The sequence below is a fragment of the Aythya marila genome, assembly GCF_965140915.1.
Source record: "Aythya marila genome assembly, chromosome: Z".
Classification (NCBI taxonomy): domain Eukaryota; kingdom Metazoa; phylum Chordata; class Aves; order Anseriformes; family Anatidae; genus Aythya; species Aythya marila.
Window position 1 is genome coordinate 55,200,328 of NC_139080.1, and position 18,392 is coordinate 55,218,719.

At 48.7% G+C, this 18,392-nt stretch overlaps 1 protein-coding gene across 2 annotated transcripts; it reads right to left on the minus strand.

The window, feature by feature from the left end:
- Positions 1-714: 714 nt before the first annotated feature.
- On the minus strand, positions 715-17,233 carry SLC49A3 (solute carrier family 49 member 3). Of its 2 annotated transcripts, XM_082782631.1 has the most exons (11): positions 17,021-17,118; positions 16,582-16,707; positions 12,642-12,800; positions 11,583-11,802; positions 7,714-7,790; positions 7,459-7,596; positions 6,775-6,891; positions 5,735-5,887; positions 4,457-4,614; positions 4,222-4,334; positions 715-2,740 (listed from the first exon to the last, which is right to left on the minus strand). In XM_082782631.1, exons 3-11 carry the CDS (start codon positions 12,735-12,737, stop codon positions 2,589-2,591), a joined length of 1,224 nt encoding a protein of 407 aa, XP_082638757.1. In that variant the 5' UTR covers positions 12,738-12,800; positions 16,582-16,707; positions 17,021-17,118; the 3' UTR covers positions 715-2,588. The 2 variants fall into 2 exon arrangements, with proteins under 2 accessions (XP_082638757.1, XP_082638756.1); XM_082782630.1 differs by lacking the exon at positions 16,582-16,707 and having other exon boundaries at positions 17,021-17,233.
- Positions 17,234-18,392: the final 1,159 nt, after the last annotated feature.

Here is an 18,392-nt window from a genome sequence, read left to right on the forward strand (position 1 = left end):
ACCTCTCAAGTAATCTAGTTTTCTTCTAGGCACTGAATGTGAACAATAGCTCAGTTATGCACCCTTAATAAAGGTGTATCACAGTATAACTTCGGCTATGGTGGTAATTAGGTCAGCATACACCCATGCCCAGAATTTTTTTTTTTTTTCTAAAGACAAACTGTGATATTAGCAGAAGCAGTACAAACAGCTGATGGTGCAAGCTAAGTATTTGTGTGAACTACCTGTCTCTGCTGTTAGCAGTACTACAGCGCCTCTACAGCACGCTGCGAGGGTATGACAAACCCTGAGGTGGAGGAGCAGCCTGCTCCTCTTCACATCAGCAGTTCAGAACTAGCCTCACACAACTGTATGCCTCTGCTGGTGGAGAAAAAAACTCCCCTTTCAAATCTCTTTTATATGATAGGATGAAGAGTGCCTTAGCTAGTGCGACTCCGACTCTGACCAGGACGACAGGTTTTGGAGATGCTTTAGTCTCCTGTCTCCCTTAAACTGTCCTTCAGCATAGAGCTAACTGCAGTTTAACCTGCAGCTAATTTCACACTGCCTTTTTAGAGATCTGGGGTAGCATTTATCAACATTTCAATCACAGTTTAACTGCACATATGCCAGATCAGTGACCTTTGGCTTGTGCTGTGTAGCAGATGTGATGCACTCTTGGACCTACAAAATACTTGATTAATATAGCGAAAAAAAAAGATGACTCTTTTTGTAATGTTTTCTTAATCCACCCTTTATTAAAAAACATAAGCATTTGTAAATATATAAAATTATAAAGTACCAAGTGCTTTTTGCTTCCCAGTACAGTAGGACTCAGGAGAGATGGGTAAATCTGGTGTTAATCTGTTCAGTGTATTAGGTCCAGTGCTACAGAAATGGTTAATTTCATTCCTCTGACAGGTCCAAAGTTACCTTGTTTTACCTCAGTTTAAGACTTCCTTCCTGCTCCTCTTCATGATAAGACATCAGTGCTTATCAGGGACAGCAAGGCTGTACCTGTAGGAACTAGGAGACTCCATGGAAGGATGCAGGAAGTTGTTTTATAAATGGAAAGATAACCAGTTGCTAATGGGAAGGAGAATTCAGGCATTGAGAGAGCTATTCTTTAGTGTTTATCAGGTAAAGTGCATTCTTTGCTATGTGATTATCCCCTAACTGGACTGGAGAAAAAGAGCCACTGTATTTTCAGAGGTCCAATTTGCATCAAGTTCCCTTAATCAACAAATACTGAGATCCCCTCTGCAAGCTGCATGATATGAAGCATCGCCAAGTCCCACCCATCTTATTTTTTAGCACCAAAATGTCATAGGGTTAAAAGTCCTCAGGCTGTAGGTTTAGACCTCAACACCAGAGCAGGACATTGGGCTCCTGTGCAAGCATTGTTGTAGAATGAAAACCAATTGTACCCACAGAATCACAGAATCACAGAATTTCTAGGTTGGAAGAGACCTCAAGATCATCGAGTCCAACCTCTACCCGTTGCAATTCGTAGTGGAACTGAACTCCAAACAGGATCTTTTGTGCTACCAACCATCTCTTCAAACACCGAGCAGCTGTTGCTTGTAGAGAGAACTCCAAGGTTCTTGTTGATGTTGTTTCTTACTTGGTCTTCTACCAGAATCCCCTATTAGCTGCAGAAACTCGTGAAGGTGCCCTGCATTCTGTGTGGTCACCTTTGCCAGGTCTTTTTCCAGCTGCTGCCACACCATTCCCCCCAAAGTGAGCTGCTTTCTCAATGTTTTTCTGTAAGAGAGCATGTCTTCGCTTGGTGCAGTGCACAACTCTAACCATAAGGTTCATCTTCTTGTGAAAAGCTTGAGCCATTGGAATTGCTGGGCAGATGGGGAAACACCCAGAGCCCAAAACAAACTTTTCCTGAATGTCTTGGCATATGCCAGGGGACAAGAAAGGGCAAGGAAGGCTGTTATGCTTAACTTCTGCTGCTCACTGATTTTTTTCTTTTACAGTCAGCATGGCAGGCAGCACTTTCTTTTTCCTGTTTCTGTGAGAGGACAAAGTGGATATTGCAACAGATTTGTGTTACAGACCATATACCTACACCTCCCTGCTGCAACAGAAAAATGCTCTAGCTCCTACCGAATAATTATTTCCACACTTAGAGTGGAAAAGTTGCTATACAATATGGGAACCGTAGTCCTGAAAGGCAAGTTCTCTGGCAGGTTTGTGATAGCAACCTTCACCTGTCCAAAAGCTTCACTCCTGATCCATGTATGTGAAAATGAAAAAAAAAGGCTGAAATATGATGCTTCACTCTTCTGCAACATTTCTTCAGCTTGAATCATGTCAGCTAAAAAACCCTGTGTAGTTATCCAGTTCCCCTTTGACCTCTGGCAGCACAGCCTGTGTTACAGCCCAGACACACAAATAAATACAAGATAGGGAGAAGATCAGCGAAGGTGCCCCAGTGACTGCTGCAGCCATTCTCCTCTGAAATCCAGGCTGCTTCTTGTGCAGCAGGACCCACGCACCCCAGTCTGACAGCAGAGCACTTGCAGTCTTGGTCCCTGCCCATAGGCCTGAGTCCTTCCCTAACTAACTGGGCCCTTGGCATGCCCCTTTCAGCCTTGTTAGGCTTCAGGGACATCTGCTGATTCTGTATCTTCTGTCCTGACCAAATCGCTGTTTGTCTCCGCATTGAGCCGCTTGTAGTCTGTGTGGAAGAAGATGACGTAGAAACAAGCCATGGCACTGCAGAGGCCAGCCAGCACCAGCACTGGAGCTGCAAATAAGATGATAGACTTTTAGCAGGTCAATCCACACATCCCAAATGGTGCAGAAGGCTAGAGGTCAGCTCCCTTACAACTGCACAGCCTGGGTGATCCCCTCCCAGAGGCTACCCTGAGGACAGCGTGCAGCTCCCAGTGAGGCCAAACCTCATGTCCCACAACAAGGGCTTTGGAAGAGGATTTGAGTGAAAAGTGGAAGGCTTACAGGACTCGTGTCCTGCATGGCTCACAGGCTGGAGGTCTTACACCAGTGCACACAGTGTGTTTGTGGGAGTGCATTTGCATGTACCTGTGTGCATATGTGTGTGGACATTTGTGTGGTGGGGGCAGGTGAAGGATGTTACAAGAAAGACTTAAAACACCTGGGCTTCATAAGACCTCACAGGTAGCTTTGTTTTGTTATCTAAAAGCAAGGTGTATCAAAGGATCACTAAGGATAAACTTTAACTGAGTAAAAAACTTGTGTCTTAAAACTTGTGTCTTGCAGCTTTTCTGATGAAAAAAAAAATTTATACAATGCCTGGAAGTAGTTATGTTCTTAGTTAAACAGTATCTCAAATAAACACCTCCACACGTTTCTCCACATATATGTCCCTGCGTGTATCAAACCACAAAATGAGTAGGCTGGGTAGTAGGGATGGGTATCTAATCATAAACTCTGATCTGATGAAGAGGAATGTTGCAGACTTTCAGACATGAAGCAGCCAAATTGCTTTTTGGGAGCAGTTACTGTGATGACTTGTTCCCTACCTGCAAGCGGACTGGCTTCTGGGGATTTCTGCTCAGCTGAGGATTTTATACAAAGGTGTTTGGCAGCCGCTGTTATGGCATGTCCCTAGGACTTGCTGTCATGTAAATATGAACCAGCTGAGAGATCAAGACCAGAGTTTAGCTTACAATGCAAAAAAAAAAAATTTGTTGTGTTCCAGTTTCTATCAATTGCTGCCTCTCCTCCTGACCAGCTTGGAAAGGAAGGTGAATATGGAGTACATGTAAGTCAGAACAGAGCTGTACAGGCATGTTACTGACCCGGGCAGCCGCGTGTGCAGATGCAAGGGAATTGACTTTCAGTCAGTGTCTGTGGTCTTGACCTGCCACACTGCCCAGCAGCACGGGCTGTGCTGCACAGACAGGGTTGTGTATCCCGTGACCCCAAGCTGTTCCTCCCCCAGGAGCAGCTGCTTGCGAGCTTGGTGAAGCTCAGGTCTCTGCACAGCAGCTGTAGGGGAAGGAACTGTAACTCACAGCCATCAGCAGCTTTTTTGGCATCTTAGAAGTCTTCCCCATGTCAGCCGTTCAGGACTGTTTTAGCAGGAGCAGCAAGGGTGCAGAGGCAGGTTGGAAAAGGTGGCCAAAAGGTAGGCTGCAGCAGGAATAAGTCTTGCAGGCTCCCTCACAGTGAGATATGGGCAGGAGCAGGGGACAGGTAGGGTGCAAGCAATTGCCCAGCATTGTTTCCCAGGGATGTGCTTACTTGTCCAGTCCAGGGCTCCATCCTGGTCAAGGGCGCAGGTGGAGGATGGGTCCTCAGAAACACGCACGGTGAGGGCTTGTAGCAGAATCATTAAAATCACACCTTCAATCTGGCTGTGGGGAGAAGCCAGCATGCAGTGACTGCCCCTGACCCACACACAAGTGGAACTGGGCCACCTCTATCATTGCTTAGGGCCTAAGCTCAACGGCTGGCTGGGTTAAACTTGTGTGCTTACCTTGCAACGAAAATCAGTCCTGTCGAGGTGCCTTCTCCCACAGGGTAGGAGCACTCCACAGCCAGCTCCATGGCAATGGGGTACATGGCAAAACCAAAGAAACCAAAGACTGAGCTGGCGATGGCCAAAGCGATGGCCTGACCTCTGAACCGGGATGCCTGCAGGCAGAATAACAGCACCAAAGTCTCAGTCTCAGGCACTGCTGCACAGAGTGCCTCTGAACCCATCACCTGCAGGAAGTCCCAAGTGCTCACTGTCCACTAGTAACACATCTCTTCTTCCTCCAACGCCCTAGTCAACAAATAGCTACACAGTGGAGATTTGGCTGTCAAACTTAACCACGGAGAGAGACAGGATCAGCACAATTATCTGAAAAATGTGCATGTAATTATAATACTGTGACTTGATTTCCTGGACAGTAACTCTCCAGGAGTGCACTCAATTACCAAGAGTGTATCTCCAGAAATACATGAAACAGACACTTCTGTCCTGACAAAAGCTAACATTTCAGAAGTGGCATTTGGAGTGGGTTACATAAGAATTCACTGGGTTACTACAGCTCAGTACACACTGAAAACTACTCCTTACCATGTGAGACTCATGTTTGCAATATTGGAGTACTTCCAACAAAAACCCCAAACCAACATACAAAACCACCTGAAACATCTACAAAACCTGGTGATCCGTTTAGTGCCCAAAACAGTCTCATTCCTAGCTTTTGTGGAAAAAGCATGGCCTTGTCCCAGTGCTAGTGAAGTGAAGGGTGTAACTCCTGAAGCCCCTGTGCGGGTACCTCCTTCTGTAACTATGTTTTGAATTACCACAGAGGAACACCAGGTGTCTCTCCTGGCACAGCTCCAGAGGCCTAGATGGAGCTGGTAAAGTCAAGGGAAACTGTGTGTCTGGAATCCAAGTTCACAGCATCAGGGCATCAAGCAGATTTGGATGGGTGGTTTTCATTTTACTAGGCAGGGAAGTGGAGGAGAAGTAAGGAAGAGGGGATCCAATGTAAAGGAGTAAATGGCACCAATTTATTTATATCCTGCAGCAGTCTGATTGAGGCTCCACTGTTCCTCTGTGAAATCCACAGGAAATGTTTTCTCTGTGATTTCTTCTAGGATTTATCTAAAAAATCCTAGCCCTTGTAGATAATCCCAAAGTAGAACATGTAATTTAGTAAATGCTATGGAGTCAAATAACCCTGTTCTGAGTTGATGGTTTATTAGATGGCAACAAAAGTAAGCCCACACGTATGGTGCAATGCAAGTGCAAACTCACCACTGCAAACACGATGCTGGCAAGTGCGCTCAGACAGAAACAGATCTTGGTGGACTCTATAAAATTCCTTGTCCGGTCGACATACAGTCCTAGCAGGAAGGCTCCCAGCAAACCAAAGACTGTGAACAGTGCACCATTCAGGCCGGCAAACACCTGGAGGGCAGAAAAACAAGTGGCCAAGAAAACAGAGTGGTTAGGAAGAGGTTTTAATGTCACTGACCCATCCGCCTGCTGCCAGTGGATCATTTCCTGAGGTAGAGCAAGTTTCCCCCAAAGGACTGTGAGTAGCAAATAACTGGGCCCAGAATCACATGCTTGTGGGCAGGTGGGTCACAGCACCACGGTCTCAATGGACAACAAATCTTGGTGAGCCTGAGAAGGAAGGCTGGGTGCAGGGCAGGCATATAGACGTGCAGACCTATCAGCTGGAAAGTTACGAGGACCTCCAGAGGGGTACAAGCAGCAGGACTGAAGGGGAAATGCAGGAACTGGAACAGCCCCTTGCTACTGCACGGAGACAACAGGAAGAATCTCACCTGTGCACGCCCTGTGCTCAGCTGTAAAAGCTGCACCTGGCCAGAGTCCAGGAAGGGATGGGGAAACAGAGCTGTTGCAGTACCTGTGACTTCCTACTGCCTTGGCTTCGTGCAAGACTGTCCAAAGAAAAAAGGAAATTGCACCAGCCTGCCTTCCATGTCCTGCTCATTCCAGGGCCCATCGGAGCCTCCATCCCCCTTTGGGAAAGATGTCAGAAGGCTGCTTAGACACCAGTGCTCTGGAGTGCTTAAGTAAAAATGGAACACTTTTTTTCCTAAATAGTGTTTAGGGAGAAAAAGCTTTTCATTTGCAAATGGGAGCCTGGCCAGAGGCAGTAACAAAAACACAAATCATCCATTACACTGAAAGATTGCCTGTGCATTAATGTACTGCTTAACCTACGTTAAATAATACAAGCAAACGAGATGTGAGACACTGCATCATATTCATTTGAACCTATCATAGATGCTGTGGATAGTGGGGATGAAAGGAGGAAGACTCACATTTGAATAACCCTTTTCACAAAGGATTTGTTCTAGTAGAGCTGAAAAGCAGGTAAACATCCCAATTCCTCCTCCAAAGCACACCGCCAGGATGATGTAGGGCTTGTTCCTCAGGAGCTAGAGAAAAAAGTTAACATATTTAAACAAGCAAAGGGGGAAGAAAGGCCAGGCTGTGACTAATAGATTTGAGGATCTGAGGCTTTGACTCTTCAAAAACATTAAGGGCAACCCTGTGAGCACTAAGGGAGTTTGCCTCTCTCCCATCAGTTCAGTCAGCAGACAAGTAAAAGCTGAGACCATATAGGAAGTAGGGATCTCTTCAGTGCCCCAAATTCTTTCTTTGCTTTGTCACATGCTGTCCTACCCATTACCACATCTGTTACCACCTCAGAAGGCTCAGATTGTGTGGTCCTCTTGGATGAGTTCAGATGTGCCTGTTAGCCAGCTGAACAGCAGCCAGCCAGAGGCTGAACAGTCAGGTAATGTCTCTCACGGCTTTGCTGTGAGCAGCTTCTGCTCCCTGAGGAAGGAAGAGAACCTGGTCTCCTTCAGGAGGTTGTCTGTGCCAGGTTTGGTGGAGAGCAATTCAGTCTGCTTTGTCAGCAGATACCACAGCACATCCCTGTCTGACAGGGCTGCATCCCTCACCTCAGCACTGTTTTCTCTCCGTGCTGCAGCACTTACCATTTTGAGCCCTGTGAGGAATGGCTGAGAGGTGGAGTTGGTGGCACTGGCTGAAGGAGGTGTTGGAGGAACTTTCTCGTGAATCCCCACAGCTGCTAGAGCACAGGCTGTTACCGCTGGGATGGCATAAACACCCAGCTACACAACACAAAGCAAAGACACGTTACCAGTCTTTCCAGCCCCACTACTTCCAAATATATAAAGAAGCTGGACCCCAATCAGCCCAGCTGGCTGATTAAGCCAGTTTTCATTTACCATCAGTGGGATGTGCTTTCCTTCAGGAACTAGTATAGGTGACAGCACGTTTGCTATGAGAATTCCCAAGGGATTGGCTGAAAGAAAATCAGAGAAAAATACGTTATTCATGCAAGCAGTCATAATCACCTGTCAATCCCCACTACCAAGTCAGCATCAGAGTTGCAGTATGTAACAGAGCAACAAGCATGGACAGACCAAAGCATATATATGGAGAAACCAGGAGGAGAACACCTGTGAGAAGTTAACAGTGTGGTGTCACTGTTGCCACATCTTAGATTCCTACCTGAATCTGGAGCTAGAAGAGTATGCATGCTAGCCCTAGCTGGGAAATTTCTGAAAGCAGTGTGATGCCCTCACGTGTCACCTCCTCAGCCTTCCTCCAAGTTTAATGTCTCCTGCCTACTCCACTGCCACCATGATTTCCTCACTCTCCTCACACATTGCTGCAATATGATTAGCCATTGTCACTGCTATCCAGCCTTAAAACAGAAAGATTAATCTTTCACAGTAAGCAGAAAAACAGCATCCTATAAGCACTTGCAGTTCAGGAGAAGGAGCCAAGTCACAGTTGGTCCATCTCAACTTTCCCCCACAAGCAGACTGAGTACACCAATAAGGTGGTAGGCAGCAAGGAGAATTGCCTGGCCACCCTTCTGTGCTTGATATGTTTGTCCATTTCATTCTCAAAAGTAACAAACATGCCATGATCTGGTAGCTCTGAGAACATATGGACATTTAGTCCAGAAAAAAAAAAAAAATCAGCAAAACAACCCTTTCAAAACATGAGAACCTTTGCTACTGCTGGGTTGTGCATTGCGTTTTGAGAAGACTGTCCATCCAGGGCACAGCGTGTGTCCTGCATACACCTCCTCCAGTCCTCAGCAGGAGGCTATTGATGATGTGCAGGACAGCCCAGAGCTCAACCACTGTAAATGAAGGACTCTGCTGAATTACAGCAATGTTTTATGTGGAACTAAAGTAGTTCTTCCAAAGGCAAAAGTGCACACAGAATCAGCAAAACAATCAGTGAGGTTGGCAGGTGCCTCTTGAGATCTTCTTGTCCAAGCCCTCCTGCTCATACCAGGGTCAGCTGCAGCCAGTTGTCCTGGACCATACCCAGATAGCTTCTGAATATCCACAAGAGAGAGACTCTGCAACCTCTCTGGGCAACCTGTGCCTGTGCAGAGTATCCCAAGACGTGCCTTAGAGCCTTCTCTGTTCTGTGGTTCTGCTGAGGCATCAGTAACACTGCCATAGCACACAACAGTCACAGAACTTCTACTCTGTGTTTGGGAAAGTCCTAGTTCATGTAACGTGACCTGGGTGAAATGTTATCTGCTCCAAACTAACATTAAGTGGACACGGTTAAACTACAGTTTCCAAGGAGAGGGATTTAAACTTCTGCGTTTGGGCACTGTAGGAGACAGGCTAAAAAAAAAGTATATTCATGTTTATGACCATGAGCTATCTGCACAGTGAAGCAGCAGATATGAAGGGGGAGGAGCGGAGATGGAAATGTGAGCATTGAGCTCAATTTGACAAAACTAAGAGAGCCTACCCAAGTCATTACAGGGTTTCGGCCTTCTCCTCCTGGGAAGGGAAACAATACAGGCCTAGACTGAGAAAGAATGGAAAGGAGATTGCTGGAGCTAATCAGCAGGAGTTTTGCCTGGATTAGTACGCGCTACCCCACTGCGGGACTGTGTGTTTTGTGGGCTGTGATGCTGGTGCAATAAAACTGCACAAGGGGCAGAAAATGAGATGCTGACAGACCACAGGAAGCGAAGAATCCAGCGGATGAAGCAGAGAGCACTTCAGTGGACTCTAACTCTTTCTTCTGGCATGGGAGAATTTCCCACCATCTTCACAGGGATCCATGCTTGGCCCAGTTCTGCTTCTGTGTGAGTAACTCTACAAGTGATAGGAGGACTGACTGTGGTAAAAACTAAAGAGCACCGATGAGTCACAGTGATCTCAGCTGCTCAGCTGGATCCTGTCTGCAGGGTCTGTTTTCATCTGCATGCAAACACAGCGAATCCTACTCGGAGGTACTAACAGAAGCTGTGGGGATACCAGCAGGGCCAGTTTCTGTGTGCGACGCTGAGTGCTGCTTTGGCATTAACACAGGAAACAGAGGGTGATAAACTGGAGAGAGCCGAGAGAAAAAGCTGATGTGAGCAACAGGCAGATACGTGGGAAGAGGAAGAGGGAAACGTGCCTGTGAAGTGATTGCAGTGGAGCAGTTCAGACTTCCTAGACAAAGGAGAGATGAGGCGACTGTCCATAACTACCTGCCAAACAGGTGCAACGAGACTCAGTGGCTGGGGGATAAGGAGCATCAAGATGAGAAGTAGCATGTAGGCATTTGCCAGTGAGGTAATTAACCACTGAAGCAAACGACTGGGCTGTGGCTGGTGCTCCTTCTAGGCAATATTCAAACTTTTTTAAAATGAAATCCTGATTTTGTACAGTAATGGGTGTAACCAGAAACCATTAATGGACGTTTGCTAAACAATAATATGCAAGCATTGCAGCAGATAATAATAACAGCCCTTTCAGTCCTCACGCTGATATCTCAACATGCCACAGACTGAACACCTTCAGAGCTTGGGTATCTGCTGTTCCTTGCTCTTCAGTTGTATTTGTTCTCATAGTTAAATCCATTTATTCTTGTAGGGGTTGAGGTCACTGTGTCAGTGAAATACTATTTGGCTGCTCTGGCTGTTCTCTCACTTACTAAAAAAAAAAGAAAAAGAAAGAAAAGAAAGAAAAAAAAAAGAAAAAAAGCAAGTTTTCTGGAGGCTGATACTTCACACTGAGGAGAAGGATAGCAGTACCCAGTGGTCCCCAGCAGCGACTTCTGTACTCCTGTACTTCTGTAGTACCTGTATCACACCCCACTGACAACAGAGATCCTTCTCCAGCAGGGAAGGTGAAGATCTAATTCAGCCCTAGGAAAGCAGGTGAGCAATCAGGTGCACCCAGCTCTAGGGAAGGCAGTGCAAAAAGAATTGCTTTGTCCTGACATCACAAATCCATTCTTGCTAAATAACAGCACCCATGCTCTGGGTTTGCACCAGCACACCAACATTGGAAAGCCGTGTAGGTGTCCTCCTACACTAGCCTTTTCCTCTGACTTATCCCTTCCCACACAACTCCAAGGCAGTGTGGAGGCAAGAGCAGGTGGAGCTCTCCCGTACGTGCAGGTAATGCAAGATTTGCCATCTGGAGTCAGCGGGCCAGCCTAGTTTCTGATGCTCTTCTCAAGTCCTTAGAGGGAGAAGCTGGGGACAATGTCATGCATAGGTGGGAAAGAGGTCTATCAAATGCAGTAGTTTCTATCTAGCAGGAAACAAAGGAACCAAGAGAGGGCTGAGATCAGAGCAAGCATACCTGGTGCCTCTCCTCCAGTTTCCCAGCTTCCAGGCACTCTACCTCAGGGACTTCACAAGCAAGAATTGGTTTCTGTGTGAGTAGTCCTCCTGCACTTAGAACGCTCAATGTGCTTGCATTGCCTGCTGAGTATGTTTTATGCAGGTATGCATGTATACCAATTTGGAATACAAGCTCAGCCTCGCTACTGGAAGAACTGGTGGGTAAAGTGGATGCTGCAGCCTCACCTCTGCCTGGTTACAGAATTTGGGAACTGTGATCACAAGCACCATTTGCAAATTGGAGACTTGCTCAGCAAGTTGCAGAGATGAGACCACTACAAAGACATTATATTTAATAACACTGAGGGCTGTCCTCAACCACCATGATATATGAACAGAAGGCAGTGTTTCCTCTGCCTTCTGTTTCTGAAAGGCAAACAAATGCTATCAAGTTCTGCAAGGCAGCAATATTACTCTGCAGCTGTCACTTACACATTGATGAGATCATGTTTGCTGTTGCTCTCTGGTGGTCCGGGAACCACAGCGCTGCCAGCTTGGTCGGTGAAAAGATGACAAGGGGCTGAGCCAGCGCGCAGAGGCACTGACCAGCAAACAGGTACCAGTAATTCTGGGAGCCCAAGCTCATGAACTTCATGACGCTGAACGTCCGGATGATGCTACCCGTCATGTTCAGCCCCGCACTCAGGATCACCTGCAGCAAGCAAGACACGGGGTTGTTAACAGCTGCTGCACGGAAAGTTGCCTGCAGACTGTCCCCGTCCCTCTGGCTGCTGCAGGATGCTCCTGATCCAACAGTAAGCTCTTTACCAGTGCCCTTAAAGAGCAAGAAGGCTCTCCTGCTCTACACCATCATGTAGCATATGCAAGACAGCAGGTACCATCGTGGAATTGAGGAAAAATCCAAAGTTCACTACTTTCACTCCATTTTCAAGTTTGCACCATCACCCATATAACTTGTGACAACTCAAAGACCGTGGAAATAAGTCAGGCAGTTTACAGGTCCTGCTAGAGGGCTAGTGTCTCAGTGCCACCACCTCAGCACTTCTGCTTTTTGGGAAGTCTCTGCTGAGATCCCAGGTTGGCTTTGCACTGAGCAAGCTGTAAGATGACAAGGGTCTCTCTCTTGCTTGCACCCTGCCCTGCTACTCCTTACACTGGCCTCCCAAGCAAAATAGTTGTGTTAAGAGTCTTCACTAGCAAATCTTGCCTGACTCCAACAAGCTCCTCACAGTCAGCTCACGCCGTCTGTCCCTGTCAGTTGGCCAAGACAACAAAAAAAAAACAAAGCAGAAAAAGGCACGTAGGGACGCAACATTATTCTGACTTTCCCTGCAGCTCCCCCCTTCAGAGGTGGTGACAGCTACTACTGAAATAGAACCGAGCTTTCAACACACCCATCCTCTGCTGCACTTGGCAAGATTCCCATGCGCAGTACACATGCTAGGGCTTTGTGCAACTAAGCCCACGGAGATGTCACCTCTGCTGTCTCCGGGTGAAAAGCCCGCAGGGTGACAGAACAGTTCAACTCACGGCGCATCGGAGCCCCACGCTGTCGAGAACCCAAGTTGCCACCAGACCAAACGGGATCGAGATGAGCAGGTACACTATTGAGAGCCAGTTGACCATCTCCAGGGAAATGTGGAAGTAGGCAGCTATCTTGTCAGCCACAGGAGCGAAGGTCAGCCACAGCTGCAGAGGAGAGAACAAAGGTAGGTGCACATGAACACCTTTACCAGAACAGATTTTCAGCATCCCCTCAAAATAATCACATCATGAAGAGGCTGGCTGCCTTAGTCTCTCCTTGAAATTCGGGTGTTAAGGCTTGTAGTTAAAACTCAGACCTTCAGTGTTTGCATGCTGGTAGTATTTTGGCACTGACACCATCATTATCTTGACCCTGAGCTCCTCATCCATTTCCCTTTCTCATCCCCAGTCTTCCTGCCTTGCTGCTGGAAGCTGGCTGAAGTGGAGGTCAGTGAGGAGGTTTTCTGTCCTCAGGCTGAACACATTGGCCCCCAACACACATACTTACCTGATTCAAACCACAACACATCCTCCTGCATTAGCATAAACCAAACAGAGGCTACCTTCTCCTCCCTGCAACTAGCAGCCTCTTCAACTCAGCCTGGCATTACCAGCCCTGGATGTGTCCTTGTAAGAACATCTTTGCAATTTGTCAGCCAAGAGGCTCACACTTGCCCCACGGAATATTTATTTCATGCTGTCCTGCACACACTCAGGGGCTGGGAGAGGACCTAGAAATTTGCATCCATATCAGAACGTGTGAGAGGGAAGCACAAGAGGTGTGTTAATAACGATGCGACTGATCCTTCCAGTGCCTTATCTGAAAATATCCCCCTACACCCCGTTTTAGTTGCACTGGTTTCACAACATCACTGTCTGCTCCTGGTTTCTTCTGGGAGTGATGAGGCCTGCTTTGATCCTGAAATCAGCCCTGAGGCCATGCCCACAACAAAGAAACAAGAGTGCCATCCCAGATGTAAAGATACTTCTGCGCATCCTTTGCTAAGGATGCATCCGTGTGCTTCCAACACAAGGTGTTCACTCACCTTCCACAACTAGGTAGATGAAGATCACGGGTGAGGAAAGAAACTGTACCCAATGCTTTCAGCACGCAGCCAGGTATATCTATGCCCCATCAGAAGAAGAAAAGGACGGAAATATTGTCCGCCCATGGTATATTTGTACTCACTATTACAGGAGAGCCCCCTTCACACCTCCTCTGGCAATGTGGGATCACCGCGGAAAGCAAGTGCACCGAAACTCAAACCATCTGACCGATACTGAAGTTGGAGGGGCATGGCTCCACTTTCAGCTCTCCCTCCCTTTGTTTTGACTTTCTTTTAGCCGGCATTTTGGTTTTTCTTCTCCCGCCTCTCCTGCTGCAGGACTGCCTGCTCATTTCCCCATTAACTGCAGGTCTGCTTGGGCCCTCCTGTGCTTTTAGTTTACAGCTGCTCTCATTCTATCTAAGCTTCTTTGCTGCTCTCTCTTCCTTGTAAACTCTCAACTGATGCTAAAAAATGGATCCAGCCCTCTTCCTCACCCAAACCCTCTAAGTTTTCTCCTGGTATCATGCCCTTTCCACCTCCATCTTCCCCAGGGTCTCTCCCTCTGTCCCACTGCCTTTACTTTCTCACTCCCACACAAACTCCCCAGGGTCCATTTCACGTGCAGGACACAGCTTCCCTCCACCCTGATGAAACGGGACCTTCTGCTTTATGACAGGCACAGCTCAGCAGCCCTCAGCCTGGCGCTATCCCAGCCTCGGCGTGCTCTCCCCCACACACCGGCTCACAGCTCCATGGCTGCTCTGAAGCTGATGCTGCATGTCCCTCTGAGGCACGCAGGGCTCCTCCTCTCCTGAGACCAAGCCACGAAGCTCCTCCACCAGATTCCTCACCTTCAAGCTCATTGATCACCAAAATGGACACAAAGACTGGGAGCAAAGAGCCCCCAGCCTCACCAAAGGCAGACACCCATGCTGACACAGCAGCCTAGGAAGGACGGATGGAGGTGAGACCTCCAGCTGGGTCAGCTCGCTGCGTGGATCTCCGTTTTAGCCTCTTGCAGCTCTTGGGAAGGCTGGCAGGACACAAGGGCCAGGCGGTGGCAGCCGCGTGTGCATGCGTATCTACAAGGGCACTGCAGGACCGGACAGGTGCGGGTGAGGAGAGTGCACACCCTGCCCTGGAGCACGCCGTCCCCACTCGTGGGGCTCTCCTTTCTCTCCTGAGTACTTCAAGTGCTGGTGTAAGTCCTCCAGGACGGTGAGTCAGGAACTGTCCAGCCACGTGTGAGCCAGCTCCAGCCCCTGGCCCCGCTCCTCCTCTCCCGCCTGCTCATGCTGACAGGCAGAGAACAAGGCAGGAAACAGTCTCGCTTGCATTTCTCCGTGCTTTTCTCTGTCCCCAGCATTAAGGCAAGAAGCAGTTCCCCCTGCGAAGCGCAGAGTTTCCACCCTTTGAGCTCAGCAGCAAGGAGGCAAAGAGGAAGGAGGTGTTGCCAAAGCATGCCACTGCTAGAGCAGCTGTCAGCACTCCCTGACTACTATGACACGTTAAGGCTTAAAGTTAAAAAAAAACACACACACACTCAAAACCACAGCATCAGCTTCACAAATCTGGAGAGCAACCACAGGCACAGTAAGGTCACCCCCCACCTGAAATGGTGGCAAAAAATAATCTGGGGATCAATCATCTAAGTTTGGCTTAGTGGTGGTCAGAAGAGCCTCCTGGCCCAGGACTTCAGGCAGGTAGTGAACCTGGTAGACGGTGCCTACTTATGGAGTTTTTAAGATATTTTCAGCTAGCAATTTCCAGAATAGCAGTATTTGGGAAATGAGAACCAAACCTCAGCAAGATAGTACCCGCTTTGTAAAAATCAGAGACAGAGGCTTTGAAACCCAGGTCAGTAACAGAGATTGAAGAAAGAGACCATTTACCTTTGGTGTAAAAGCCCTCCTTATGCCTTATCTACCCTGCTATGCTCCCTGCTTAAAGACAGGACTTCACGTGATGATGCAGAGCAGGAGGAAGCAGTTCCTCTCTCAGCACCACATGATCTGGCCTGGCTTTGCCCAGCCACGATCCTAGCACAGAAGGAACAAAGAATCACTTCTTTCTCATCCTGCCCTTGCTGTGTGACTGAGCGTGCTTTCCTGCTGACAAGTTTGCTCCTACATTGCGTTCACGGCACTGATGACAGCCTCCCTCTCTCAGGATTGTCTGCTGTCACTTTCAGTGAGACACCCCATGAGGTGACCTGTTCTCTCCAAGTCAGACAGCTCCTAAGCCATGCATCCTCACCAGAGGCATTTTGCAGACAGACCGACACAGGTACACACAGGACAAAGTACTGCATGCAACATCTGGAGAGGAATTAAGGACTCATCTGAACTTCCATGGCAATTTTCACCCCGCAGAACTGGTAAATTAATCTTTCCATCTGGAACTCTTAAACAGAAACCAACCACGTTGATCTCATGTTCTTTCAACCACTCCCTCCATTTTCACGTGATTTTCGTCTGGAATGTGTAGGAGAAACATCAGCATCAGGAAATGTTCGGTCACAGCTTGTGTGTGTGTCAGCATACTTGCAATTCCAGACATCTGCAGCAGCTTAGAAACAGTATTGCTACCCTAGGGTATTTACTGAGCACAGGCTTTCGAAGTCCTCAAGTTCTGGATCGAGTTGCTACAGTGGCAAAGCAATGTTGTGGAGAGCTGGGAAGTTGGCAGGAGACCAAGCAGGCAGACAAGTGCTCTGATCATCCAGGGCTGGGAGGTTTTCAGCGGCGTGACCCGTGTCAGGGCTGCAGACAGCAGAAGGGCCACTTCAGGGACCTCTCCAACTTCACCCCGAGTGTTTAGCAAAGCGTACGTGTGCCAAGGCGGCCTGGAAAGCTGTGTGCAGCCACTATCCACACGGACAGGGACGGACACCTCACCTAACAGCGGTGCCTTCCTATTATTTCGTGTTCTCGTGCTGTGCCGACGGAGCTGCAAGCAGCAGCGCTTCTCACTTCTTCCCTGCAGGACACCTTCACGCACTCCCAAAGGACATGGATACTTCCCTATGAGAGGGCACCTCAGCTTTTCGGTGATTCAGTATATTCCCTGATCCTCAGCGTATTACCTGATAACCACCCACAGCATGCCAAGCAGCGATTTGGGCTTCCAGTTTGTTAAAGGCTGTGCTCCCTGCCCTCACCCCGTGCCCACCCGGGGGCCACAACCACAGCAGCCCCCCTGTCCTCCCGCTGATCTCCGTCCTCCCAGCCCCACTACGGCCCCAAACCTCGGGCAGGGCCACACAAACCCTGCCCGAGCCCCTCAGCCTGCTCCTTTTCCCCCCTTTTTCCCCCCGGCAGCAGCCGCGGGGCTCACCATGGCGTTGGAGCAGTTGAGCAGGCACACCACCCCCAGCAGGAACCACCGCCGCCTGTACGCCTTGAAGCGGGGCAGCCGCGACAGGCCGCGCTCGGGCAGCAGGACGGACGCCTCGTCCTGCTCCATCGCGGCTGGGATCGGATCGGATCGGATCGGATCGGGGCCGAGGGGATCGGGACCGATCGGGTGGGATCGCCTCAGCACGGCCCGGCACGGCCCGGCACGGCGCCGCCTCGCTGTGAGCCCGCCCCGGGGCGGGCATGGGGCGGGAAGCCGCCCTCGGTCCTGTGTGAGGCGCTCCTCCTCTGCTCGTGGGGGATAAATAAAGAGACATGTTCGTCCCTTTTCTGCCTTAGGGTTATCCTCTCCTCACACATAACCAGTGATAGGACCAGAGGGAATGGCCCAAAGTTGTGCCAGGGGAGGTTCAGGTTGGCAGTGAGGAGCCATTTCTGCTCAGAAAGAGCAGTCAGGCACTGGGACGGGTTGCCCAGGGAGGTGGTGGAGTCACCGTCCCTGGGGGTGTGCAAGGAGAGGTTGGACGTGGTGCTTGGGGACAGGGTTCAGTGGGTGACATTGGTGGTAGGGGGATGGTTGTGCCAGGTGATCTTGGAGGGCTCTTCTGGTTCAGCCACCAGAAAGTATGCGTCAAACAAGGCCACAAAAAGGGAAAATACAACTGCAGCAGGAGAGCTGCTTTGCTGTTTGGGCCAGAATAATCAGATGGATCTGTGTAAATATCTTACTAAATATCACTTATATCTGGGGCAAAACTCAGTATTTTTTCCCCTCACCATCTCCTAGATGTATCACACCTGTTCTTTCTTCTAAGCTCAATGTGAGAAGCTGGTAGGCAACTTGCTTTCTGTCTTTCTGTCTTTCTGTCTTTCTTCCTTCCTTTCTTCCTTCTTTTTTTTCTGTCTTTCTGTCTTTCTTTCTTTCTTTCTTGGTGCTCTGCTTCTGCCTGCCCGTCTCCATCAGTGTGCCCAGTGCCACCCTCTCCTCCCCACACCCCCGTGCACCCTACAGGTACCCCCTCACCATCCTGGCTTTTGTTTTCAGGAACAGGCAGCTTGACCATATGTCTCAGGTCCTTCCTAGTTTGGTGGTTTTTGGTTTTGTAGGTACTTGAGGCACCTTTGATCTCTGATCTGTAAGCACATCTGACACCTGCTGAACAGACCCAGCTACATAATTTGTGCACAGAACAGCCTGTGATAGAAAAAAAAAAACTCTCGTTTTCTGTCAGGGGAGAGACACTGAGGCAGTTGGTATGTGAAAGAAGGTTTTCAACAACGGGGTAGTTAAAGTCTCTGAACCTTGGTTGTGAAATGGGCGTGGAAAGATCTGGGAGAGGACTGGGAGAGGT

Excerpts from the sequence above, each read along its gene's own strand:
- SLC49A3 (XM_082782630.1), bottom strand. The coding sequence starts at position 17,149 with ATGGAGCAGGACGAGGCGTCCGTCCTGCTGCCCGAGCGCGGCCTGTCG. Across the intron at positions 11,803-12,641 it reads GCGTGGGGCTCCGATGCGCC|GTGATCCTGAGTGCGGGGCT; the intron begins GTGAGTTGAACT and ends TGCTTGCTGCAG. Across the intron at positions 2,741-4,221 it reads TGGAGCCCTGGACTGGACAA|CTCCAGTGCTGGTGCTGGCT; the intron begins GTAAGCACATCC and ends TCTTATTTGCAG.